Consider the following 26,875-nt stretch of genomic DNA (forward strand, 5'->3'; position numbering starts at 1 on the left):
CTGTCAAGCTTCAAGCTCTAGCTCCTGCAAACTAAGTTCTTTTAAAAACCACCAGGAGATATGGAAAGATGGTTAAGCTATTTTCCCCAGTATCTGAAAAGCACCTGTACTGGTTTTGCTAGGGAGAATATGTCCAAATCTAAAGGCTTTCGCAGCAGGAGACTGGGTGTCTAACAAGACTAGCAAGCTAAAAAGCTTATGTACCTGCTTTTTAAAATTTTCCTTTGGATTAATTTTTTTTCTTTTTTTTTACATTGCTGTGAGAATCCATACCTTTCATGTTTCTCCCTTGCTTGGCTTGGATTGCATTCTGATCCACTTCTGTCTCAGCAATCCCTGTTGTTTCAGGGACTTAGAACCTTAAGTTCTAAGCAGCACAGTATTTTCTAAAAGTGGTCTTTCTAAAAGGGGTGTTTACAAGGTATCATCATCAACCTGTTCCATGAATGGCAAAAGTCATTGTCAGACAAACAAAATTCACTTACTAATGACTAGAAGCAAATAAAAAAAACAATTTCCACACAGTTTGGAGAAGCATAGGTTTCATTTGTTTTATTTACTAGACAAGAAGCTGCAGATTATTTTACTGAAGTCAAATTGTATTAAAAAAAGAAATGCATACATTCAAAGCACTTGAGCACATTCATCACTTAAAACAGAAACTAAACCTGGAGTTTTTCACATCAATGAAGCAGCAAAAGGCCAGCACAGTGTTCAGGACACTGGAAGCAAAGTACTTTTCTGTACCGTTCTGTAAGTCACATAAGTAAATCTTCAGGCACAAATTTGACTTTGGCATTACCTAAATAAGAACATTCATTCATTACACAACTGCTGCTCTGAAAGAATCACAATTATTAAACCATGTCTTCTAGCACACAAACAAAACCCACTGCTTTAAAAAAAAAACTACTGAAATAAAAAATACGGATAATGTATAAAAATAGTATAATTTGAAATGGCCTGTTCGGTTTTTCTGGTATGTTTCTGGAGTGAACTGTAAGCATTTGCCTTGTCAAAGGAAAAGATGGGAGGCAGAAATTGCAAAGCAAATAGCATACCTGTGAATCTGCTTTCTTATATCTTACAAAATTGCAACAGAGTATTACCTAGCCTTTCCTTTCTTCCATCAACTAAAGGTATCACTGAATAGAGGATGACAACTTGCTGCTGACTTTTTTCTTCGGCCACTGTCTGATCCAGCTTGACGGTAAGGCTATTCCTAGTTTAAAACATACTCAAAAATCTAAATTCAGCCATCTTATACGTTATGAAGCATGACAAAGGTTATAAAAGCTGTCTTATACATTATCATCGGTCAACATTTACTCCATTCTTTTACACTTGTAACGACTCTTGAAGATATTATAAACTCTGGAAGTTTGAAAGTGATCCACTCTTCCCTGTGAGCACCCAAACTTCAAGGTCCATCCAGGTTGTTACTGCTTTGGCAGGAGGACTGAACACTGCACTGTTGTCTGAAATACAAAGCCAAAGTAGATGAATGCTTCCTCTGCCAATGCAGAGCAGAATTACTTTTCAACATAAAGGCAGACTACATCGCTTCCATTTGGATTACAAACATGTGTAACTCTTTCCATGTTGATAGTATCTCCAACTTCCTCCAACACCACAAAAATTAAAAGAATTGCAGGGAGGGCATATGCTACAACAGTTCAAGGACTTGTCATTACAACTTTGTATCTGTGTAACAGGCTTATTGGTATTGAGAACAACAATCATATTGCAGAAACACTAAATTAAGGACTTCAGGATCACAGGCTACAAATGAAAAATTGTGCAGCTTGCTTTTTGTTTTTAAGGCTAGCATACTGGCTTACATACATCACATTCATAGAAAGCTCTTTACAAATATTATCAGAAGGCTCTGAAAATGAAGTTCCTTTAAAAAAGTGATTTCTACATGTTTCTTCATCAATTTTGAAGTACAGCTATCAAGAACAGAAACCTTTCTCTAAACGTGCACTGATTGGGAGTGAATGAAATACTCATGTTATGCAGGGACAGCCAACTTTGACATTAGCCTCTTTCAAGGGTAGGACCTGAGAAACATTTCAATCTCAGCTTTCTTGAGAGGTCCTTAGCCTGCAAGGACCACAGTATGTAGACCAATGCAGCTACAGTTGAAGTGAAGCCTCAATGAGTTTTTCCCCTCCACCTTATTCACCTGAGCCAATTCACCCTAGTCACATAAGTATGTTCACTGATTTCACTGAGGTATTTTTTGAGGAAGAAAATTACTCAAGAATATTTACCAGATCAGAGCTCTATATTCATAACATACAAATGTCAGTTTCAGTTTGTGATAGACTAGAAAAAATGGCTGAAAAATGTTAACCTTTATGCCCTTCAACTTGTTAGCTACCAAACATATTAAAAGTCCAAGTATGTCAATAATGAAGTGTGCTGAAACACATCTACAGATACCTTACCCAATCTAAACTATCCCACAGTATTCACTTACCACAGCTCTCTTACCAAAGTACAACATTATTCCTTGTATCAGAGGTCTGACAAATACCATTTCACATAGGCTAGTACAGAAGTTCAAAAAAGCAGGTAATATCAGCAGGTCTCCTCACAGAGTCAAGAAGTTTACCTGAGGAGCATTCACAGAAGCTCTGACACCTCACCACAAGCTGATTTTCTTACGCCCACGCTGTAAGAAAAATCAGTTCTAACATGACATTCCTTTTACCATCCCAGTACAGATGCTCTCCCAATCCTCTTGGGGTTGAACCTTACTCTAATAAAGGTACAGATCTCAATTCCCAGTTCTTATGAGTTAAAATTCTTTTCAACAAGACAGTTTTTCCTCTTTCACCAATACTTTTCCTAACAAAGATAAAAAATAATCTACTATACTGGTTCCCTTTTGAAATTGTCTGCTGTCACTAATTTGTTTACTTCATTAGGCAATGAGTGCACATTGTACTCGATCAGCTTTTGATATCAAGGCAGTGGCTGAAGTTCTTGTTGCCTTTGACATCCCTTCAAAGCGTCAACTACAGGCAAGGTCTGGTTTTCCTGAAATCAACCCTACACGCCTGCTCTTGCTTCTGGATTCCTTCTTTGTAGCTTGTCCCTGCTTCCAACCCTTGAATGCTGCATTTTCACACTGGAGCTCTGTTTCCTGTTTAGCCAAGTCAGTCTCCCAGTTGGTCTTTCTGTGGATCACCCCTGTGCTTAGAGAATGCTGCCCTTAAAGACCTGCCAGCTTTCTGGAGCTCCTTGCCCCTTCAGAGCTGCCTCCCATGAGATGATTCACTGGTTAAACCCAAGTATGCTTACCTGAACTCCAGCATCTGTACTCTGCTACTTGTCCTCCTTGCTCCCTATAAGGTGTGGAACGCCACTATTTCATGAGAATTACAGCAACAACTGCCATTGATTGTCACCTCACTAAACAACTCTTCTCAGTGAACAGCAGATCCAGCTGTATATCACCCATGTTGACCCATCCTATCCAGAAATTTCCCTGACACCAGCCAGAAATCACTGTGATCAATAGCATCATCTGTGTCTCCTGATCCATGACATAAATACAATGTGGTCATACCCTGTTCTAAAAGAGCAAGGGCTTTGTACCCTGGCCATGCTTCAAAATGACAGGCTCTAGAAAGATGCTGTCCCTGCAGAAAAGTTTGCTCCAAACATTTTTTTCAAGCTTATGTAACCTAAGCCTGGAGAACGATCTCTTTTCACAGCAACAGAGCCAGGAAATACTGGCCTAAAGACATCTTAGGCAGTTAAAAAATAGTAACTTTCAAACTACACTTAAACTCATTGGCACATCACAGATGAAAAGACACATGAAAAGGAATGGATGGCAGGCAGCCTATCCTTTAGCAGAAAAACAGCTCTTGGACATTCTTGTTTCAACACTCCAGGGTCTCCTAAAGACCACTGTGAGATTCAGAGGTGACATCACCACATGTGTGGGTGGGTGGGTGGGATGTATACCGCCATGGGAGCAGATAGGTAAATGCAGGTGGGCAAAGAGACTGGCAGCGTGTTTTCTCCTGCCTGGTGAAGTTCCTCCAGTCACAGCAGCCAGATTACAGAGCTCAGAAAGGAAAAGCTGTGTCCATGTAGAACTTCATAGCTTCACATGCTTCCCCAAGCACTAGAAACAGACACTGGCAAATGTCCATTTGAGATGCCCAGCTGCAGCTTGGATATAGGCTGGCATGGCTTTACATCATCACTGATAGCAGAGTACCAGATGCAGTCTTGCTCAGCTCCCTCCTTGTCTGTGTTCCTTACCACATTACCACAGGGCATGCAAGAGGAGCTGCCTTCAAGCTTTAGGAAAAGGTGCCTCAGAAAGATCAGTTCAAAAAACCCATCATCTGACTTTCAAAATTCCCAGAGTAAAATATACAGAAGAACACTTCAAATCAACAAAGAGAATAGTTTTTTAAAACTCTTTATGGTTCAGCTACACACTTGTATGCACTCATACAGAGGCACATACACGCATCTCTCTCTTTGCTGTATTGCAAAATTGCCTCTGTCCTTACTCATTAACACAGAAGCCGAGGACCAATCCTTCATCTACTCTACCACCATTTAATGCCTCAAACAGAAAGATTTTTGGCCTTTCCTGCCCTTCCTAAGTAAAATCAGAGGAAGCCTCCAAAGCCTCAGACTTCCCTGTCACTTTTCCAGTGTACTTGGTTGTGTTAAATCAAAACCAATTGACTCCTACTCTCCTGACATAAAATCTCAATCCTCACTGCCAATACCTAGTTCCTGTTTCCAGTTCTTCTAATGTCTTCAGATCAACTCCCTTTCTCAGTATATTATCACTCAGACCAAGCCACTACCAGCAAAGAGCATAAACACATAAGAGTTGCCAAGCCCAAGTGAAACTATCTCAATACGCATCACTGATACCTGGCAGTAGCAGATGCTTAAGAGAAAGAGTGTAAGAAGCTACATTAGAATGGAGTGACTCTTCCTCTGGTGCATCATATTTTCTTCTTCCAGCAAATAGTAGTTCAGGGACGGAGCTGGAGGAAGCACTTGCATTGGTGTCTTAAACAACTGACAATGAAATGAAAGATCTTGCAAACTCAGTGCCAGCTCTTTCCAGTCACCTGCTCTTTCACTCCCAATGAAGAATCAAGACAATCATGCAAGGGAAAGCCAACAGGACACTGCTTACTGAAGTACACCCACCAGAATTGGAGGCAGATCCCTCAGTACTTAAGCAGCATTATATACCTGGGAAATTTCCTTCCATGGCAGCATGGCCAAAGTAGCTGAGGAATATCTAGCACATATTTTAGATTACTTGTTCAAACTGTGAGTTTTTTTGTATAGCTAGGCATCTGTATTAAAAAAAAAGTGTGACCCAGCCCTCTGAAAATGTTTTCTGTGGATTAGAGTGGAGAAGGAATACTGATTCTGTTGCCCCCCTTACCCATCCATGACACAACTTCCTAAACACTGCAAAGGGGAAGGGAAAAGTTTGTTACCTCTCACAAATGTATAGAGGGGACATTAAAATAGCTGTTTCAGATAACTGGGTGAGGAATAGTCATAAACATAATCCAAGGCTTCCTAATAAAAAGTAAGTTTTCTAGTGAAGAATCAGCAAAAGACTCATTTCAAGTATTTGGGTTGGACCTCCATGCACCTGACCTGGTCAAGTATGCTTAGAAGTGTCTGGGGTGAATTTTGCTTAATATGTCTTTCCTTTAGGACACTGACTAAACTAGAGATGAGAGTCACTGACAAGAGAACCATACTGGAAACAAAACTGAAAATTTGATCCCAATCTGAAGACATGGAAGATTTTTACACCACATACAGTTCTGTTGATAGTTGAATTTCAAGGAGACACTTTCAGAGATATGAAGACATGACTTACTATCTGTGTTCATCTTTCTTACCCATTCAAATTTCAGTCAACACAGTGAAAAGAGAAAGAACCTAAGAGTTATCTCTTAACCTAAGAGATAGGTTATAACCTAAGGTTATAACCTAAGAGAGAGAGAGTTATCAGAGACTGGACTTTCTCAAAAGTTTCCTCAACAGGCTTCCTCCTTTTCAGACTGCTGCTGCTTCCACTAACGGAGATCCTTGTGGCCCACTTCTGTCTGCTCTTTGCCTTTCATATTCCAATCCTCCTTCCCTGTCTCCCATACCATCTCAATATAATCCTCAGTTGCTCTCACGCTTCACGCTTTTGTACTCTTGGAAGTGGCTACTTGTCACAAAAAGCTTGTCGAGAAGCTGGACAGACACCCAAACTATTTTAACATTGTTCTTTCCCTCTATGTTATAGCCACATATGAACCTCAAGCATGCCTGTGAAATAGAGTTGATATAAAACATGTAAGTAAACTCTTGCCTAAGAAAAATTCTGCCTAAAAATTTCTTCACCAATACATTTTGAAATGTTTTTCTTTTTCATTTTTTTTTTCACGCCCTATGGATCTGAAACCTGTGCAAGACCACAGTTCTAATAATTTCAGTCTGGTTATTACCTGTATCTTGCAACAGACTCCTCTCCTTTTACATATTAAAGAGAGCATAATGTTTCTGGTTTGGTTCAGTCTTCTCTGCTTGGGTCTCTGTTGTTCTAAGATCTAAGCTAAAGCTGAGTGGAGGTACAGGTTTTTCATTTGGATACTCACATAGTTTTGTACCTTACCTGTGCTATGAAGGGTTACACTTCATCAACCATACGCAGATGTCCTTATTTTTTTTTACCTTTTGTAACATTTCTTGTGAAACGGAAGCTAGATCTTTGCAATAAAGCTTGTGAGAGTCTTAATGAATTTGTTTGCCCATCTTGAACGGATTTGGTTTGTTGAAGCATCCACTCTAAGAAGTTATGATTTCAGCAGAAACATCTTGGAACATACACCTGTATTATGTGTACATATGCATACACTGTCCCCAGTACTCATCAGCCTCATGTGTGTACTTACTTTCAGGGTGTGCAGGGTGTCAGTCCATTCCATGGAACCTATCTGAGGTATAGCAGTAAGGAGTACGCTAGTAGCCTTATTTGCATTCCCTTTCAGCGTCTTTAAAACTTTATCCACTGACACCTAGAAATACAATAAAACTGAGTGCTGTCTCTCAATTTTGATGGCACACATTTTAAATACCCAAATAAATCATTTAACTCATACATCTCTAAGTGAAAAGGTGAAGCCTTAAAATGCCACAATCTTTTTAGCCATTAAAAACTTCTTTCCTCTGTGGATTTATGACTGATTGTATTTTACACAAATAGGAGAACTAAAGCAGATACATCATTTTGCAGAGAGCTGCAAAAGAAGAAAACACTAGACCAATTATTGGAAGACAAGCTCATACACAGAGCTCATGAGCTTCATACACACAGACTCCAAGATTCAGACAAGAGGAGATAAAAGGTTTGCTAGTAGTGAAGCAAGTTTATGAAAATGAATGAGGTAGCAACAATTACTTTCTTTCTTCTTACTTTACGTTCTTACTTTCACAATTGTTCATCCAGAATAACTCAGTGATACTGATCTAAGTAAGAACAGATTTAGTTCAGTATGTGATCTCTTATTAAAACCTACAGGTTCTCATCCAGATCCCTCAGGACAAGACCCAGAGGAAAAAAAGCTTCACTCACTGCTTCTTCATGTTCCTTCCAGCAGTCGTAATCTGTTGCCATGGCAATACTAGCATAACTCATTCCAGCTTCTTTTGCAAGAATCACTTCAGGCACTGTGGTCATGTTGATAACATCAGCTCCCCAGCTGCGAAACATCAAGCTTTCCGCTCGAGAACTGAAACGTGGGCCTTCGATTGTGATCATTGTCCCCTTGGAATGACACTGGAGCCCAAGCTTCTTGGCAGTCTCAATAAGAACCTGCAAAAGAGGCCAATATCAGGAAAAGGAAACAATTCCCCTGGTGCGCTGCTTTTGCATTCCATCAAAAAACTTATATACAAAAGAAATTAGCTTTATACAAAGCAGTCAAGCTTCACAGGGCTACAGCTGTCCAAAACCAAGGATCAGTTTCAGTTTCCTCATCCAGCAAGAGAAATTAATAGTCCTACTAACAGGAATGATATCTGAGTTTGTTAGTATCAGTTGGATTATTGTGTTCAGTGCAGATTAAGAAGATTGGAAAACAGAAGATTTTTGCATGATATTTAGGCTGTGCTTACCTTGAGAACAGAATGGTGAAAACGCTCCATTGAGCGCTACATTACCACATGGTGGAGTTGAGCTGGTGAGAACAGTAATAGGAAATTTACTTTTTGAAAATAAAACTTTACAAGCACGTACTTCAAAGAGTACCCTGGGAATCTGTAAAGAAATTATTACTACATTTTCCCATGTCAGTGACTGAGCTGTGCACTTTACATATACCATGTACTTCACATTAGTCTTTACAGTTCCAACTAGGACCTTCTATATGGCAGAATCATCATGACTTTCTCTCTTGGTAAATGGCCCGGGTAACACCAGTTGATACAGTAGGAATAAGAGTGTACCAGCATGTGTAAATGGGACTAGGACACCCATAACTGTCCTGAGTAGGAAGGGGAAAGTAACTATGATGACATCTGTTTAAAATGACCATCAACAGAAAAGAAACGCTTGAAAATAAGTATAAAAGCACCATGAAAATTTGTGACGGGACAGGAGAGACCTTCACACCACAGCAGCAGTGAAAACCTAGTCTGACACCACTAGAAGCTGATTTGTCAGCATCATGACCTTCACACAGGCCAGGTGGAGCAAAACGCTCTGCAAAGTCTGCACTCCAGCTGGTTGGTCAACCTGTCATACACGGGTGCTACAAGCAGCAATACCTCGAGTGTACTGTGTGACCTTGTGAGGTGTCTCCTTGCTGGAATGTGGATCAGTGGATTGTGTGGAGCAGCACAAGTACACATAAAGCCCGAGTACCCACATCTCCCACTGCTGATGCATGTGAACAGGTAAACCTGCACTCCCGAAGAGGGTGGGTATGCATGTAACCCACATGTGCTGGGGAAGGGTATTTGTGCATGCAACTGCATGAATATGCATGTAGGGGTAAAGCAGAGCTTCTGGGGATTAGCCACAGAATGACACTTAGAAATTTGTAGGTGTTTATTAACATGCTGTAAGTTAATCTAATATTAATTATACCTAATATTGTGGTTTATTGCTGATATTAATTCTGAATATATGATTCACTGATAGCCAGTTAATTAGACATTGCTAATATATCAATAGACAAGTCCAGTTGTGATTTGACTTAAACCACAGTTGAGCAGTATTTCCCCAAAACTTTTTTACAAAGTTCCAACTTCACTCCCTATAAGATATTGCAGTGAGCCCCAGTTTTGGAAAACAGTAATAACCAAGGCACCCTACATTATTAAAAAATTTGCAGTTGGATAAAAGATAAACTCCTTTCAGATTCTCATTTAATTTACAGTGCATAAACCAAGTAAACCAGAGTATTTTCTTGTATTTGCACCAATACAATTTAATATAACGTTTTCAGATGTTTTCATGCAAAATTCCTTAAATAGTCTATTACATTAATAGTTTTGGGTTTATTATTATTGCATTTATCTACGAAATTCCCCTGAATTAGGATAAACTGGGCTGAAATGATCCAAACAATTTTCAGGGATAGTTCCAGGAAAAAAGTTTAAGTCACTTTTATCTGGTATTTTCAAATGAAGTGAAAGTATCCCTTTTCTGCCTCACTAAGACCTCAAAACCACATGTTCTTTAAAACATCTGTTAGGCTGATTAGAACTCATAGGCTAATGAGATAATGATCACATGTGAGACTGGGAAGTACCTAAATGTTTTTTCTCTGTTTGAAAAGGAGCATTTCTCTGTTGGCTTTTCAAAAAATTTAATACCCAAAGAACACTGTCTCTAGCTACTTAACAATCAAATGCAAACTAGCCTTGGTGTATGTTTCCTGCAAGCTCAGAAAATGGCTTATGCATATCTGCTTACCTTGTTTAAAAAAGAAGAAAGAGACACAGTGTAAAGTACTGCCAATCACTTCAATAATAACACTGTTTTTAATCCATTTCAGAAAGTGTACAGTTAGCTCTCAATAAACTCCTTGAATCTGTTGTGACATGACATCATGCTCAAAGTCAGTAAGCAACTATATGCCAACTAATCTTTAGTAAGAGCATGTGATAGGCTCTTGTTGCATGAAAAATGCAAAGTGTTTTGCATAATTTGCTGCTCAAATTATGAAGGGCAAAAGCATGCACATGTATAATATGTAGTGGTTTGTCTCCTCATGAGATTTAAAATGTCTTTACTTCATTGCTCAGTAGTACAAATATTTGTACATGCTCTGGGTACGGATTGGGCCACCTGCTTCACAATTCAGCTTTGTCCTGCTCAGTGCAGTAACTGCGTCTCTTAGATGGATATGACTGATTCTGTAAGCATTCCTGTGCCCCTGGAGAATGCACCTCCTTGCAGCTTCTCATCAGAGCATTCCACAACAGCACAAAGTACGCAGTTCAATTTTCACCTTCTCTTTTCCTCAGGTCTAAGAATACACTAAGTTGGCATATTTAATCACAGATACACTCCTCCCAGAAGCTTATAAAGGTGCTGAAAAACAGAGCAGTGTTTCACACTGCTTAGTCTAACTGTTTTTGAAGCCTGAAAATCTTGAAGTGACAAAACTAAGAGCAACAGTTAAGAATAAAAGCCTACTGTAATTTGGCTTGTTTCTACATTTAATATCCTTTAAACTAAGCCTTGACTCTTCACCACCACCCACTGCTACAATGCATAAAAGCACAAATGCAATATTGTAATTTCTGTGAATGTTAAAGTACTATTTATTCAATTTTTGTATTAAGTATGTAAAGTGCCTCTACCATAGGTGCAGTTTTATTCAGAACAAAAAGGAACTAATTCCTAATTCTATCTTCCTGCTTTGTCCACTTCATTCCTCTCTTGGCTTGTTACCTGATAAATAAAGATCTTTTGTCCTGTTATTAAGACCCCAGGGAAATCTAGGTTGCCAACTGACATCTTCTGCATATCTCCCTTAGGAAGACAGCTCCTATAGACACAAGATCTTTTACTTCCCATGCCTTCCAAATGTTACATTTTTCCTTAATACCATCATATATATCTGAGAAACGGGAATAAAGAGGTGCAGATTACCTCTGTATTCTAAGAATGCATAATTAGAGTACTATATCATGAATAAGTGCCATAAAAAACCCATTTCTAAATACTATTACAAAATTCACTAACCTCTCTGGTTTTGGTGCAGAACGGCTCTGCCATTGGAATATGACATACTCCTGGAAGAGAGGAATGTTGCCCATCGTATAAAGTACAATGTCTTTTAGTTGTCCTAGAGAAGTAGAAAACATGCTTAGGGAGAAGAATGGGAATGAAACGGAAGAGAAAGCAAGAAATTTACACAATTCAGAAAACATAGCATACCTGCGAGGGAACAAAAGTATCAGTATGATATTAATGACCACCTGTAATCCTGTTTTGCCTCTGTACAAACCTTTCAAAATTGAGCTCAAGAGTATAAAAATAAAACCGTTACTCCAGTACTGCATTGTCAATTAATTAGAGAAAATCTATTGTTAACAAAACACTGAAGTGCTTATTTGTTCCTAAATGACACAAACAGCTACATTATGCTGTGATTCTACCCAAAAGAAATCAGCTAAATTTAATAGTCAGGCAAGTAATCTCTGAAAAAAAGAGCACAGTAAGCTTTCAGGAAGGGAAGGAATCAAGTCTGAATTACCACAATGCTTGTCAAAATAGAGCTTGTTCATATCATTGCATTCCTACATTGAAAGGATGGGAATTTATAGGAACAGCTTCCTGAACAAAAGAGCTGTGAATTCAAAACCCAGAGAAAAACCCTGCAACAGGGTGCCTTCATATTCTCAGAAAGATTACACACATGCATTGGCAGCTTGCAAGTAGAAAAATCCTATTTCTCCCTTCTTTCAATTGAGAAACTGTTTGCTTGCATGAAAATGGTCAAACATGCTTTAGAAATTACCATCTAGCATGCCATTTTGACAACTGGAACTGTTACCCACTATCACTTTACCTTCAAATGCACTGCCTCAAGCTGATTCAGCCAACTGGATGGCGAAAACCTTCTGGAACAAAATTCGTTGAGACATTCCCTTCTTCGCCCCAGTGTGTCACATATTGTACTTTATAGGAGAAAAGTAAGCCAACAGCCAAATTCAATCCACAGTTAAAATACAAAATTTCTGCTGGTAAAACTGCTCACAACAGTTCCTCACCTAAGTCACCAGCAAATATTTAAAAGAAGGTTTTAAATACAAGTTACATGTTAGAGTAGATTTAAAAAAAAAAAAAGAACCAATAGGGTAGCCTTAAGGGTGAGGTTATAAAATAGGAAAAGAGATCAGCAGATTAAAAACATATGCAAAATGAGATATAGCTGTTAAAATCGGTTGAAACGCTAATTTTAATTTTTCCTTTATGGGATACTGAAGATATGCAAATATCTGCAAATAGAATGTATCCGATTTTACACACTTTTTTTCAGTGTCTGCGAATGAATTATTTAGAATTGGAGGAAACGGGAAAAGTCATCATCCATTTCCTGCATTATAATATTTCAGATGTTGTTAGTCAGGCCCTTTCACTCAGAAAAGCCCTGAGGAAAGATCACGTATGTATAAATATTAATCTCTGACTTTCAGATACCCTGTGTTATTTAGAGAGAATGGCCGCATCACTACATGGTCTAATAAAGAAATCCAACTGTGTTTAGCACCATACATACAAACTGCATGGGAATAAGTAACAACAGTAAGACCTATGACTGCTCTGGGCAATGGACCACATGTATTTGTACTTGGAGTGCAACGACTTCTCTTCTGCATGGAAAGCTGCAACTTTGCAAAGGCCTCAGCTATTCGATATGGGGCCAGCTGATGTGTCTGTAAGTTCCTAGGCTTAGGGCAAGAATAAAGGCAGATTTGAACCAATCTTTGATTCTTGCTATCTGTGAATTGATGGCTGTCACAGGGGAATGCCTTTTAGCCTCTCCTCATTTCTGTAGCCCTGCTACTCAGGTCAGGAGTTGGCCATCCTGATCTGTCCCACACACCTGTCTGCAAGGTACAGGGCAGCAGCACATAATTTTCACCACTGCAATACTGCTCCTTTGCATCCCTTGCAAAGAGAAAGAAGGTTACAAAATCACAGATGCTTTTCTTGTCTTACTCTCACAGAGACCAAGAGCCAGAGAGCAAAGGACAGTATCTGCCTAAGGCTCCTCTTATCACAGGAGTTTCAAGACCTTCCCCACATACCCCACCTGACTCCTTATGGAATCAGCAGGAAACAAGATATAAGGAACTCAACAGTCACTCTTCAAAGACAATCTGTTCCTTAGATCTCACAGTTTTTCATGCAGAGAAGTCCGTACGCCCTCCATCAGAAGGAGGGCCTGCTTAACAGAGCACGACTGAATGTTACACAACTGCCTGGTTGTTTACATTAAAACAGGAAGCAGTCACCAAGTGCCTGCCTAGAAACTAGCCACGCTATTTGTAGCAGAAGCGCACAATCCAGACGGCTCAAGGATAGCGTAAAGGGAAAGTACAGAGATGCCCCCAGTGGGTGAGATCAGAAGCAGCACTTGAAAGCACTGGACTGATAACTACAAGGAAGCAGCTAAGAGCTGGGGCTGCACAGCTCCTGCTGGCCATCTGACCTCAGTAGGGCTCTACGGAGAACCCCCACTGTACCCACTCTGTGCCAAACAGTGGACAGCGGTACTGGAGAAAAGGCAATTTGCTCCCTGGGAAAGGGGCATGTACGTTTTTGTGCATAACTGCTTGTGTATCAAGCTCAAGGAGACAGTGGTACTCACAGCGCAAGCAAACCCTTGCACTGTTGCATAGTTTCACCATGCCTGCCTTGCCCTTACTGCTTTTTCAGATTCAGAGCTGCGTGTACTGCAGTTTTGAAGGTGTGCTAAGAGTTTGTATTCCCCACCCTGCAGCAATAGCCACACTTTTAATCAGACAGTAAGGTGGCTTTTGCTCCTTCATTTTGATTTTATCACAGTAACACAAGATTTTCTGGCAATGCTGACTATGACTGATGTTAGGAAGCAAAATCCAACTCAAGTAAGTGAATAAACCAATCATTTCCATCTGTGACAAACAGTCCTCTACCACTTGCATCATCATCTTCCCCTTTCTTCCAGTAGTGTTGAATTATCAACAGGTTATTAGTAATTAAAGAACAAAATGAAAATTCACACTGGCATCTGCTGTATAAAAAGTAGCCCCAGCATGCTCTGCCTCTTTGGGGACAATGAAAGAAAATTCTCCCATGAAAAATGTTACAGAGTAGTGGTGTATGTCACACAAAAAATTCAAACAATAAAGTTGGCAGCTGTTACAGGATTTCTTTTATGAAGCTATTTTCTGCATCTTCCTGACTGAGCTGAGTCATCCAAGTAAGTAGTTACCTTCTTACTCTTCTTTTCTTAGCAAACATCAGCAGCAAACCAAACAGAAAGTATTAAAAAGCCCCTAATCAGTCTGATCTAGCCAGTTGACTAACAACACTGTAATAAACTAACAGGAGCCAAAGACATAAAAAAAAATTCTTCCAGATTTTTTTTTAGGCACTTGTTTCAAAGAAGAGAACAACTGTTGTAGCCCATAATAGTACCTGTGGTTATTTTTGTATTTCAAAGTAGGGAGAACACCATGTAAATATTTTGGTACTTACTTAACAAAATGTATCTTTTATTGCTTAAAGATACAAACTAATAGATAAGCCTGAAGAAAGCAGAGACTATATACCAAACCAAACACTTACTAGTAGTGCTAATGATCTGCAGAACTAAGCTCTCAAAAGTTTGGAACTGCTATATAGTTCTTACTACACCTATTCAGTGTTCCTCACTGTAAGTCAAACCTATGCTCTAAACTAGGTAGAAGTCCTACACAACTTCATATATTGAGATTCTGTCTTTAATGCCACGGTGTACGTGCCCAAGGGGAGCAAATTACAATTTGTGCATACAGCTTTCTGCTCATTTCTAGGTCTTCTCCCATTCCCATTCACTGTTCCTTCTTCTTGCTTCACACCCGGAAGGAGAGTAATGATGTGCTCCCTACTGAGAAGTAGAGCCCAGATACCAAAAGGTACCTGGACACCTGGAAGGCACTGATTTTAATGGCAGCTTGAGTAAATCCCTCCCACCTAGACCCAAGCCTCGTTGCTGTGTAGTACCTGATATGGGTTAATAACTATATAGAAGCCAGGGTACCTTTCAAGACAAATAACCGACTCTTTTTGCAGCTTTAACCAGTACCTTCTTTCCAAGACTGCTGACGTAGTTTGCTTGCAGGACCCTGATCTTTCATTAGAAGGTATTTCAGAAAAATTGCATCTTTTCAGACTTTGGTGGACAAATAATCATTTTGTCCCATGAAATTACCTTCCCATCAGCAGCGCTGTTTTCGTAATGATTTATGGCATATAATACAATCACTCTTACAGATGATACACCCATCTGAAAGGCAAAAATGCAGACCCTACATCCAAAGAACCAGCAGTCTAACACCCACTGGCAAAGATCACCGGGGAAAAAGACTTCTCACAGAAATCAATTGTCAAATGAAACAGACGATTATGACTTGCCAGCTTTCTGAATTAAAGGGCAAGCTAGTAATGATTTTTAAATTCATATTACATATTGTTTTCCACACTGAGACATGTGCTTTTCTGAGAAGCTTCTTGGTTTCCTAAAGCCATGAAACAAGTCCCCACAAGGTCCCACTCTTCTACATCGAAATGAAAACTTACTTGCCCAAATGAAACACTGCTCATATATGGGCTATGTCATTACTACTGGTGACCACCTGAATAAACTCTAAATGAAGATGCAGTTCACAGAATCACTGAATGGTTGAGGTTAGGAGGGACCTCTGCAGGTCACCTGGTCCAACCCCCTGCTCAGGCAGGGCCACCTAGAACTGGTTGCCCAGGACCATGTCCAGGCAGCTTTTGAATATCTCCAAGCAGGGAGACTCCACCACCTGCTTGGGCAAACTGTGCCAGTGCTCTGTCACTCTCACAGTGAAAAAGTGTTTCCTGATTGTCGTGGTTTAACCCCAGCCAGCAACTAAGCACCACGCAGCTGCTCGCTCACTCCCCCCGCCCCAGTGGGATGGGGGAAAAAATCGGGAAAAAGAAGCAAAACCCATGGGTTGAGATAATAACAGTTTAATAGAACAGAAAAGAAGAAACTAATAATGATAATAATAACACTAATAAAATGACAACAGTAATAATAAAAGGATTAGAATATACAAGTGATGCACAGTGCAATTGCTCACCACCCGCCGACCGGCACCCAGCTAGTCCCTGAGCGGCGATTCCCCACCCCCACTTCCCAGTTCCTATACTAGATGGGATGTCCCATGGTATGGAATACCCTGTTGGCCAGTTTGGGTCAGCTGCCCTGGCTGTGTCCTGTGCCAACTTCTTGTGCCCCTCCAGCTTTCTCGCTGGCTGGGCATGAGAAGCTGAAAAATCCTTGACATTATTCTAAACACTACTAGCAACAACTGAAAACATCAGTGTTATCAACATTCTTCACATACTGAACTCAAAACACAGCACCGTACCAGCTACTAGGAAGACAGTTAACACTATGCCAGCTGAAACTAGGACACTGATGTTCAGAGGAAACCTCCTGTGTTTCAGTTTGTGCCCACTGCCTCTCGTCCTGTCACTGGGCACCACTGGAAAGAGCCTGCCTCCATCTGCTTTGCACCCTCCCTTCAGGTTCCCTATTGACGAGATCCTCCTTGAGTCTTCTCTTCTCCAGGCTGAACAGTCCCAGCTCTCTCAACTTCTCCTCATAGGAAAGATGCTCCAGTCCCTTCAGCACCTTCGTGGTCCTTTGCTGAACTCTCTCCAGTATGTCCATGTCCCTCTTGCACTGGGGAGTCCAGCACTGGACACAGTATTCCAGGTGTGGCTTCACCAGTGCTGAGTAGAGGGAAAGAAGGATCACCTCCCTTGGCCTGCTGGCAACACCCCTACTAATACAGCCCAAGATACTTTGCCTTCTTTGCTGCCATGTAAATGAACCCTGTCCTTTCACTCATCTTCGCATCAGATAAATATACTGATATGTTCTATAACACCCCCGTATTTTTTTCCTTCTTGAAAGGGACATGTCCTTAAAACCCAAACTTAACCAAGCTGATTATTTCCTTTCCAGCTCAGAAGTTTTGATGCAGACTGGCAAATGCTGGGAAATGTAAAGATGCGGGAAGAGATTAGGTAGCTTCAGAATTAATTGTTAATTTTGATAATGACATTTTGGATGACGGATGGTCTCAGATTTCATATCTCGATTCATTTCCTGGCTCTGTTAATGTCTTTCTGCCTGACCTCTGCAAGAGTTAGTTTCTCCATACTTCCACCCCTCATCCGCAGCAGATAACTGCAATCATTCCAACTGTTTCTTGTTTAAAACTGCAGGCTCTCTGGGCCAGAGGCTACTTCCTACTATGCATGCAATTCACAGCTTAGCACGATTAGGCTACCCTTACCTACTTAGGAGTCTGCTAGATGATAATGCTGTCAAAATAACTGGTGCTTTACTCACAATCATCCAAACCGTGTATGGAAGTACGTTTAGTATCTTTCCTATACAAATCAATATTGATACTAAAATTACTCCTTTCAAAGTACTACTGGCAGAATAAGGATGATTATGATTTAATCTATATAAACAAAGTGATCAGCCTAAATACTTTTAGACTTGAAAAAAAGAAAAAAAAAAAAAGACCACTGTCAGCAATAGAGCTGCTCTCCACCCATAAACCAACTTTAGTATAACAGGAAGCAGTTTATATGGGGATTGCTCCTGCAGGGTACTTACTCATTTAGATACACTCTACTTAAAATGTACTCTCTTACAAGAAGAGCATTTCAGTTAAACACACACAAAAATGTCAGTAAGTCAAAACTTGAATAGCACTGCACTGCAGAGAACAAACCTAGGTATACATGTTCAGTTGGCAAAGAAATATTGCCAGCAGCCCCACAAAGCACAAAGAAGCTGCATAAACCATTCCAAACACTTAAAATTGGGTGGAATACTCAAATAGGACTTCCAGATATAGTACACCTGTAAGTACTAATAATAAATTTACCTCTTAAAATGTGCAACTATTTTTTAAATATTTGGTGTGCTTGGCGATCTTTAAACATAGCTTCCCTCCTCCCCTCCCCCATTTGCTTGAATTTTTCCAAACATCAGATAATCAAGGAGGGGAGGACTGACTGGAGTACAGAGACTTTGGAAAAAAATTACTTCCTTATGATTCTTAGCAAATAGAAAAAGTTAGCATCTATCCTCGTTTTAAAACAACCTCCTCTCTTTTCCTGCTGTGTTGCATTTGATCTCTCTTCTGTAGAGCCTCATTATTACTGCATAAATTTTCCTACCTGGCTCCTACTATGCCTTCTTGCACCCCTCCATCTCATTTCAGATTCTTCTTAAAACTTGTAACAGCCTGTGCTTTTATCCATGTTCCTCTCCCACACCTGAGAAGAGGAGATATCTTCTCTTCGGAAGACTATTACCAAGGAGCTATACTTTAGTTCGTTCGAGGTCATTCTCCAAAGCCTGGTATTTCATCTATGTCTGTTAGACCTGAATTTCTTGTAATTTCATTCCTGTTCCTATCACATCTTCTTGTATGAATCTCACTTTTTGCCATAAGAACTGAGGCTATCACCTCATTCCACAAAAACTTAATTTAACATTAACATGTTATTATATGGTTTAACCCCACTTGTCCCCCTTTTTCTCCTCCAAAACTAAGAACACAGTTAAAACCAGTGTTACTCACCTGTCAATGAACTGGTCAATTATGACAAGATCACCAGGTTGTATTTCCTCTCGTAAAGAGCCACAGGCAGTAGTCACTAATACATGTGAACAATTTTCTTCTTTTAATGCCCAGATATTGGCACGGTAATTGACGTTCGATGGCATAATTGTGTGATGCCTTCCATGTCTGCAAAGATACATGTTGCAAGAGAGTAAAATAAATCAGACTGAAATTGTCTTCCTTCTCCCAGATAAAGAAAATTCCAGAAAATGTAATTTCCCTAACAGCATTGGAAGTGGAACTGATCATTTCAGCTACTTGCAGTGTAGCTTTCCTAACTGTATTAAGGTTCTCTCAAGATTTGGTTTAAGAAGTAGTGGTGTAGTTTTCTTTTTAAATGCAAAATTTTTAAATTCAAGACTGTAACGAAAAGAATCTTGAAAATACAATCCAAATAGACATTAGCAGCTTCAAGAGTACAAAAAGCTTTTTTCTCTGAATTTTCGAAGTCAGTTCCATAGATTCTGAAAACCCAGGTATAACAAATCAAATCTTCCATACACTACAACAGATTTCTAAGATTTACATACACCTCTACAAACTTTCTGCTCAGAAGTGCTGTTTGTATTCTCCCACTCAGAAAAGAGTGGCATATCACAGGAAATTCAAAACAGAAAGAACACACTGTTTTTATCTGTCACCTTCCCAAAGAAAACAGTAGAATCATCACATTTTTCTCTTTGCTCTTAAAATGATCTGACAGCTTTCATAAATTAGAAGAATGACTTCACACTGTTGCAGTATATTTTTTCACCAAGACAGGAAATACATAGTCTTATAAGCACAAGCTTTCGTGTTATCTCTGTCATCGCTACAGAGGTACATCACTCACATAATGATTGAACACATTTGAAAATTATTTTCAACCATGTAAGAGGAAAGGAGGAACTTAATTTCCCAATTGATTCCTTCACAGAGACCAAAAGGTCTTAAGAACTTCATCAGCTGGGAACTGGGAGTTAGACACACAATGACCAAGCACTGTCAAGCAGGATTCCCATGTTTTCTGATAAGATTTATTGTTAAATGTTGCAGTTGTTGTCATAACCTTCTTCTAGAATATACATGCCTTTTTCTTTAAATCTGGCATTCACAAGCAATTCTGTTATTCTTCCTGAAACACGAAATGAAGTTGCAGGTACCTTAGCCCCAAAAGTAAACTCACAATGGTCATATGTGAATGGTCATAAATCTCAGTGAGGATGTAAACCACAGCTGAGTTGTTCAGCCATCTGTAGCCCAAGGCCTACTTTGATACAGCACAGCTATGAGATCCCGGCTTAGCATTTCATTTGAGAAAATGAGAAAAATGTTGTCCATGTGTAATAGAATACATGAGCAAGGTCCATGCAAGATAAGAAAAGTAAAACCACAGACAGAAGGGTAGTTGCAGAGATGGTAACAGTCAGCAGCTTAACAGAAAAACTAGCATGAAAAGAATCAGGGCCCTGAGTGCATCACTGGGTGGTAATTGCCCTGGCCAGCCTCACCCTGGGCCTCCACGCAAACACCTGGTGTCTGTGAGCCTAGGTGCTCCTGCCTTCAAGCTCAGGCCCTAGCCTTCTCTCCTGGCCTGAGCTATGTCACAGTGTGCCCGTCCCCAGCCCTGTCTCCTGGATGGCTTTCAGACCTCGCTGTAGATTGTCTACAGGCCTGTTTTTTTGGACGACCTTTGGACACATGCTGCAGCCTTGTCTCCAACTCTGTCTCTGGCCCCATCTCCTACTGCTCCTGCCTGGACTCCCTGGGTGGATCCTGGACTTGGATTCTTTGCCTTGACTTGTCCGGGACTGCTGATGGACCCTGTTACCAGCACCTGGCTCTGCCCATGCTGTCCAGATGCTAAGAACTGTATTAGTGTTCTTATATTTAACGTAGTAGCACACTGGTCTTAGATATCCATGGTTACATTAGTGTGAAATTTCCATGCGCTCATCTGCAGATCCTGCTTCCAGAGTCTCTTCTGAGTATGGTAAGAGATGTCTGAATAAAAATGACCCAGGGAGGGAGAGCTACAGGGAATGCAGCCTTGTAAGCAATAAAGGTAACAGCCAGAAGACTTAATAATCACAGGGAATAATTTGGAAGAGTCTGTAGTGGTACCAGAGATACAGTTCATCTGGAAACAGGCAATTTCCCAGTTTCACAAAGGAAATTTGCAAACACAGGGAGCAGTCGGATTACTGAGGTTATCAGGCACCACCTACCTACCACCAGAGCAAGCAGCCTTGCAGGTTGCCATTCTTACTAGGGCAGCACCTCCCACTGGATTTCCCTTTCCTAACCTAGATGGTATTTTTAATACTCTCAGTCCTTGCAGCACTAAATTTGTTCAGGAAAAAACCCAGACTTCTGCTGGACTTTGCTAGCAACCCCAGAGCAAGATGAAGTCAGAGTAAAAATTCAGTTCACCTAATGTAAAAAGAAAAAACTTCTGAGAAACCTTTAAGACACATAATATAAAACCCCTTAAAATGCTCATTTACCTTGCCAACAGCACACAGTCCACATTTTTTATCTTTCCCAATATCAAAGCATCTGAGGGCTGCAAAACAATCAAATAAGAATGAGTTACAGCCTGACAATCACATTAGAAACCTTAACTGCTACTTAAAAATAAGCAGGATAGTTAGGAAATACTGGTTACCCCTGTAGTCTCCCATTTTCTTCTGCTGAGCTCTGTAATTTGATATGGCAGATTAATAAAACTGTCTGGAACAGAACATCAAACTTGACACCAGAGGGATTATCACAATTTTTCTGTGTTCCTACTAACAATATTGCAAATCCTTACTTTAGGGTTTGAAACAGTAATACTTTCAAATAGTTTGAAGCAGTATTTCAAACAGTGATAGACAAACATAAAAAAAGAAGCACATAGGTGTTGCCTTTAAATTGGTTAGACCTCTCACTCTCTTCTGTAAACTTTGGTAGCTTTTTGCTAAACAGGTGCCATTTCCTACTAAAGGCCCCCTCCCAAAAGAAATCACATTTAATCTGTCCCTTTCTGTAACACTCCCCATTCTCCTCTCTGTCCCCCTTCACCCCTGTAGCTCATGCTAGGGGTGTGAGGAGGAGTTGTAGACTCCTCCAACCCACCCTTCACTCCACCCCCCCCCAGCTTCCTGATAAACTCCCTCTTCCCTGCTGCTGGGAGTCCCGCTTCTGGGAATTGAACTGTGATATGACAGAGAACTTCTGGTACACCAGAAGCAGTGCTGTATTTGGTCAGCCGAGGGACCAGGAGACAGCTTGCGCTCTCCTCTCAGCTACACAATGAGAACATGCATTCCTCCCGATGAACCAAACAGCCAGGAAGCTAGAGCGTTTTATTTTTAGCTGCCCAGCTGGGACATGTGCTCTGCCTTGGAGATGGTCATACTGCCCATGCAGGGCAGCCCCCAAGTAATTAACTGCTCTGTGGGCTGCGTTCTGTTCCTGGCTATATGCATTAGGGATCTGAAATACAGAATGCTTCTAGCTTCCCTTTTTGTTAAAAAATGTAAAGCCTCTGTTTAATTAAATACTAAACTAATCCACATGCATCTGTGCAGCTGGATGTGCTGCTTCTCCTGCCCAATTCAGAACTGCACACATTTCACTCTTTTTATTGCAGTGTAGAAGAAACTGTAAGAAAGCTGGAAGCCACTCTGTGCCAATCTCTCTTTCCATGCCCTTGGGATTTAAAGCTGAAATAGCTATTAACAAAATTATGATTTATTTACTGATCACAAGTTTGCAAGTGTCTGGAAGGACTCACACATTTGCATTTAGCAATGTTCTGTTGCCTGCTACCTGATATAATTTTATTTGTATTTTAATGCTAGCGGCAAGATTTCAGTTAGCATTTAGTTTTACAGCTGTTAATTGTATTATACACTTGAAAATTTGCAGAGATCTAGAATAAAGTAATATGTGAGTCCCACATAGCTGCATTTTAGAGATAACGAATTTCTAATAAAAACACCACTTTCTACTCCCTATTGCATAGCTCCTTTGGGTAATTTTTAATGTGAAATCTCTTCAAAGCACCACAATTTACTCAATCACCTAGGTTTAAATTCTGCCAGACACAGATTTACCACTTTTTTGTTTTAGTAAAGGGAATGTTCAGAAATTTTATCTCTAGAACTGTAGTGTGTTCTGATTTCTTTTTAAAAGTCTCCATTTAATATTAACCTATTGTCATTTAACCGTTTAATCTATTTACCTTACTTTATGTATACTCTTCTGAACCAGACACAGCTTTGAGAGTGAAATTTTACACAGGGCAAAAGCCTTGCTGTCTAGGTGCCAAGGAATTTTGATGTTCCAACATTCCATCTCAATGAAGGTTCACAATAATCAGCACTGGGGTTTTGTTTTTTGGTTTTGTTTTGTTTAGAGAGCACACATATGCTGTGTGAAGTAATAAGCATGCAACTTCACTCACAGCAGGATACAAAAATACTCTTAAAAACTAAAGACGACTTCAGCCAAAATTCCTTGCCTCCTATCAAAATGAAAAGTAAAGATCAGTAAATTGAAGACTGGATCCTTTGCTTTACAAGTGACATATTCAAGTTTAGTGCAAGTGATAGATACAAGTTTGTATTAATTTCCAAAAGATTTGGGGTCGAAAGGTGCAATTTAACTGCTATTTGATATTCATCCCCACCACAGAACTCCACTAGCATACACAGCTGACGCAGAAACAGTGCAACAGCTTTGAAATTCAACAGGCTTCAAAATCTGGTTGCAGCAGCTAAGGTTTCCTTCCCTATCTGCTGCCATCCTAGTCACTTCAAAAGGCTTCAGGGTGGCTGCGTAACAGGACTGGTTGTCATCTTTACACAGATTTCCACAGAACACATTCAGGGCATCTTCCAGGTGACTGCCTGAACACCTTTCTTGCACATGATTGCTAGAAATATGGCAGAGAAAAGGAAAGATCTGGAACAAAGAATGTACTGCTAAATGATGAACTGACAGTTTAAGAAAAGAATTTGCAGATACTGTATCATGGGTCATTAGAAGAGAAGAAATAAGGATAAATCAACATGTGTAAAGTTACAGGTGAAAGATACAGAAATTTCAAACTATGTGTTAACCATATAACAGAGCTACTGTATACTTCTGTTCCGCTCTCCTTTTCCCACAAGTTCTTCCCAGTGCTGTACCTCTCTAATATTACCTCAGTTGCAGTCAGTAGCTTTGAAATGCTGATAAAGTAATAGAAACTTCCAATGGAACAATCTAAGTTCAAAGCTCTAGTACAGTATTTTTAAAGCAGGATTTAATAAAAGGCCCAATAAAAAGTTGTCAAACATTAATAATTCATATACATATTTAACTACTTCCTCCTTCCACAAAATCCAAGTCAGATATATATTATTCAGTGTTGCAAAACAGAAAAGGAAGCAAAGAACCCTCGGCAGTTAACCCTAAATTATGACAATAACAAACAATTGAAATAAATTCCCTTTGTCTGCAACATAAATATGCATAAAGTATTGTTCACGTGGTGCTTACAGAATTCATTTTTTCCTTGGTCTCACGTCAGAAGCAAGCTGGAACAGAAAATAGAATGAACAAGCAAAATAAAAATCTAATGAAAACCTGAGATGGAGAAGTATCTCGTAAGTTCCCCAAGCCTTCATTTAACCTGTGATCTAGTCTAGGAACCAAATGATGTATGTCGTTTTGGGGAGGCAGAAGAGGAGCTTAAGTGGCACATTACATGGTCTGATCTTCCTGACGCAAGCATACAAAGCTCATTTGCAAGGTGGGCCCCCTGCTGCCCCTACTTTGCCAGATATACCTATGACCAAAAAAAAGGGGGCCACCTAAAATAATTTTGTAGAACAGGAAGATATTTTGCTGATTTGGGGAAAGGTGATTCAGAACCAAGTTCTGTCATCCAGAAAGTAAAATGATCTAACTAAAAGTATATTCTGAACAAAGTTTTATTAGTAGCTTCAAAATTCAATGATGAAGATAAATGCTGTTGCAAGCCATTTTCTTATCCTGTAAGAGAACAATGTTTTCCACATCTGGAGTTGGAATGCCAAAAAGTTTTAGGGTATTTTCCACAGAATCCAAATTTTTGATGCAATGAAAATGGTGGAAGTCGGCAAGGGAGAAAAGACGGCTGGAATATTAACAGCTGTATGCATATTCATTTTTTAAAAACCTAATGTACTGCATTTTCACTAGTATTACTAATGTAACTTGAAAGATCATGGGAGGACCAATGCCAGTACAGAGAATTGCAAAAATTCTCATACTAGTTTCCTTTAAATTTTTCCATACTTCACCTGAAAAAAATATGCCCACATTCCCTAATGATGTAAGTTTTGTTATTAAATGATTCTTAGGATTTGAGAAGGCCAAAGCAGAAGACAATTCAAGGACTCTATATGAACAAAATGTAAGCTATTATTCTGCTTCTAAAAGTAAAGAAACAGCAATAAAGAAATGTCTATTTTGCTGTTGTCAAAGGTGGCAAGGAACGTCACCACCAGAAAGGTTTTCAGCTAAAAGTCTTTTGGCTATGTCCTTGCCAAGAAACTTAAGCATTAAAAACAAAAATTTAAGGAGAGTACAATTGTACACTTTGCATTTTTACAGGATAGAATGAAATGGAGATACTTTTTTTTTAACTATGCCTTGCATTTTCCTTTTGGCATTCAGACATTAATTTTCTTTCTTCCTAGTTTTGCTTGAACTAAAATAGGCTTGATGTTGCATCTCTAATTCTCTCAGCAATTAAAAGACCACAAAGTTCTGAACAGTTTATTTAGACTAAGCCCTTTACTTCTTAAAATTTCAGGCAGATTATCTCTCCATTGATGTCACAGCTCTATGAAAAAGCATCTTTACGGAAGAAAAATCCCAATTTCGTTTTATTTTGGTAACAATCCAGGACAAGGCACACCTTTAGGAAAAAATACTAACATAAACCACAAACTTCTAAACTTTTCCAAGCACACTTCAAAAAAAGTTCTCATTTGCCCTTTTGCATTTGGCAATAGCTGCTTCTCTCATCTCTGTTCCAAAATGAGAGGTGCAGGCTGTGTAACACCTCCTTCCTGAATGCTGAAAAGTTTCAGCAGCAAAATAAGCAAACATTGATCCACCTAATGATACCAATTAGATTTGTGAAGTTTGTTTCTGCTTCAATTGAAGTCCATGAACTTGACCCACTCAATGCACTTTATGCCACTGCAATTTGTGGTCTAAGCCCTGTGTGTCTTACATTAAGGCTGATCCACCAGTTGCTCCACGAGGATGAAAACTCCATTCAAACACTGAAGTTAATGTGATCCTATGCAGGAGTTAATCTACATGAAACAACCATCAGACTGACGGCCTGAGTTCTTATTAGTTCAGCTCTACAGGCAGAGAGAAGAGAGAACAGGCCAGCAGGGATAAGGACAAAAGCTTGCTGTTTTGCTGTGCTCCCTTTCACAGATACAGAAGCCTCAGGAAGTTGCAGTTTTCCATCCAGGTCAGCTTAACAGTCCCAGTTCAGCTCACCACAGTATCTAGAATCCACGTGTGGGTTCCTACCATGACATCTCAGTTATAACCCCCCGCCTCCTGCTCTACACAGAGACAGAATATTCACAAGCTTTTTCTTTAAGTTGAGCCTATGTTAAATGCATATAATACACAACCTCAGACACAGCCAGTCCATTGATCAAGGTTTCTCACAAACCACAACAGGCAACCAAGATTTATTTTCCCCTATTCGTGTGCATTCTGTGAAGAACACAGAAGAAAAGACAGTAGCTAAGCTGCTTCCTAAATGAAATTAAAAAAGCCTTCCATACTGAAGAAAGGTGCAGGACTGAGGAAGCTTTTTCCACTCCCTTGTGCGGAACCCATCCTGCAGGTACTCCTACTCTTCTCAGCAATACTAAAC

The 26,875-nt window shown here is 39.8% G+C and overlaps 1 protein-coding gene across 2 annotated transcripts in view; it reads right to left on the reverse strand.

Annotated features, from left to right (window-relative positions):
- Nucleotides 1-520: 520 nt before the first annotated feature.
- The window catches only part of LOC115336865 (methylthioadenosine phosphorylase), a 32,628-nt gene continuing 6,273 nt past the window's right edge, over nucleotides 521-26,875 (reverse strand). The window contains exons 3-8 of one of the 2 annotated variants that reach the window (XM_030004534.2): nucleotides 21,456-21,514; nucleotides 18,928-19,095; nucleotides 11,270-11,372; nucleotides 7,646-7,885; nucleotides 6,966-7,088; nucleotides 521-1,478 (exon numbers count right to left, since the gene is read on the reverse strand). In XM_030004534.2, the coding sequence (XP_029860394.1) occupies nucleotides 1,440-1,478; nucleotides 6,966-7,088; nucleotides 7,646-7,885; nucleotides 11,270-11,372; nucleotides 18,928-19,095; nucleotides 21,456-21,514 (732 nt within the window). In that variant the 3' untranslated portion in view covers nucleotides 521-1,439. The remainder of the gene's footprint in view (nucleotides 1,479-6,965; nucleotides 7,089-7,645; nucleotides 7,886-11,269; nucleotides 11,373-18,927; nucleotides 19,096-21,455; nucleotides 21,515-26,875) is intronic. The other variant, XM_041120933.1, reaches the window with a different exon arrangement.

The sequence above is a fragment of the Aquila chrysaetos genome, chromosome Z (genome assembly GCF_900496995.4).
Source record: "Aquila chrysaetos chrysaetos chromosome Z, bAquChr1.4, whole genome shotgun sequence".
In the NCBI taxonomy this organism is placed as follows: Eukaryota; Metazoa; Chordata; class Aves; order Accipitriformes; family Accipitridae; genus Aquila; species Aquila chrysaetos.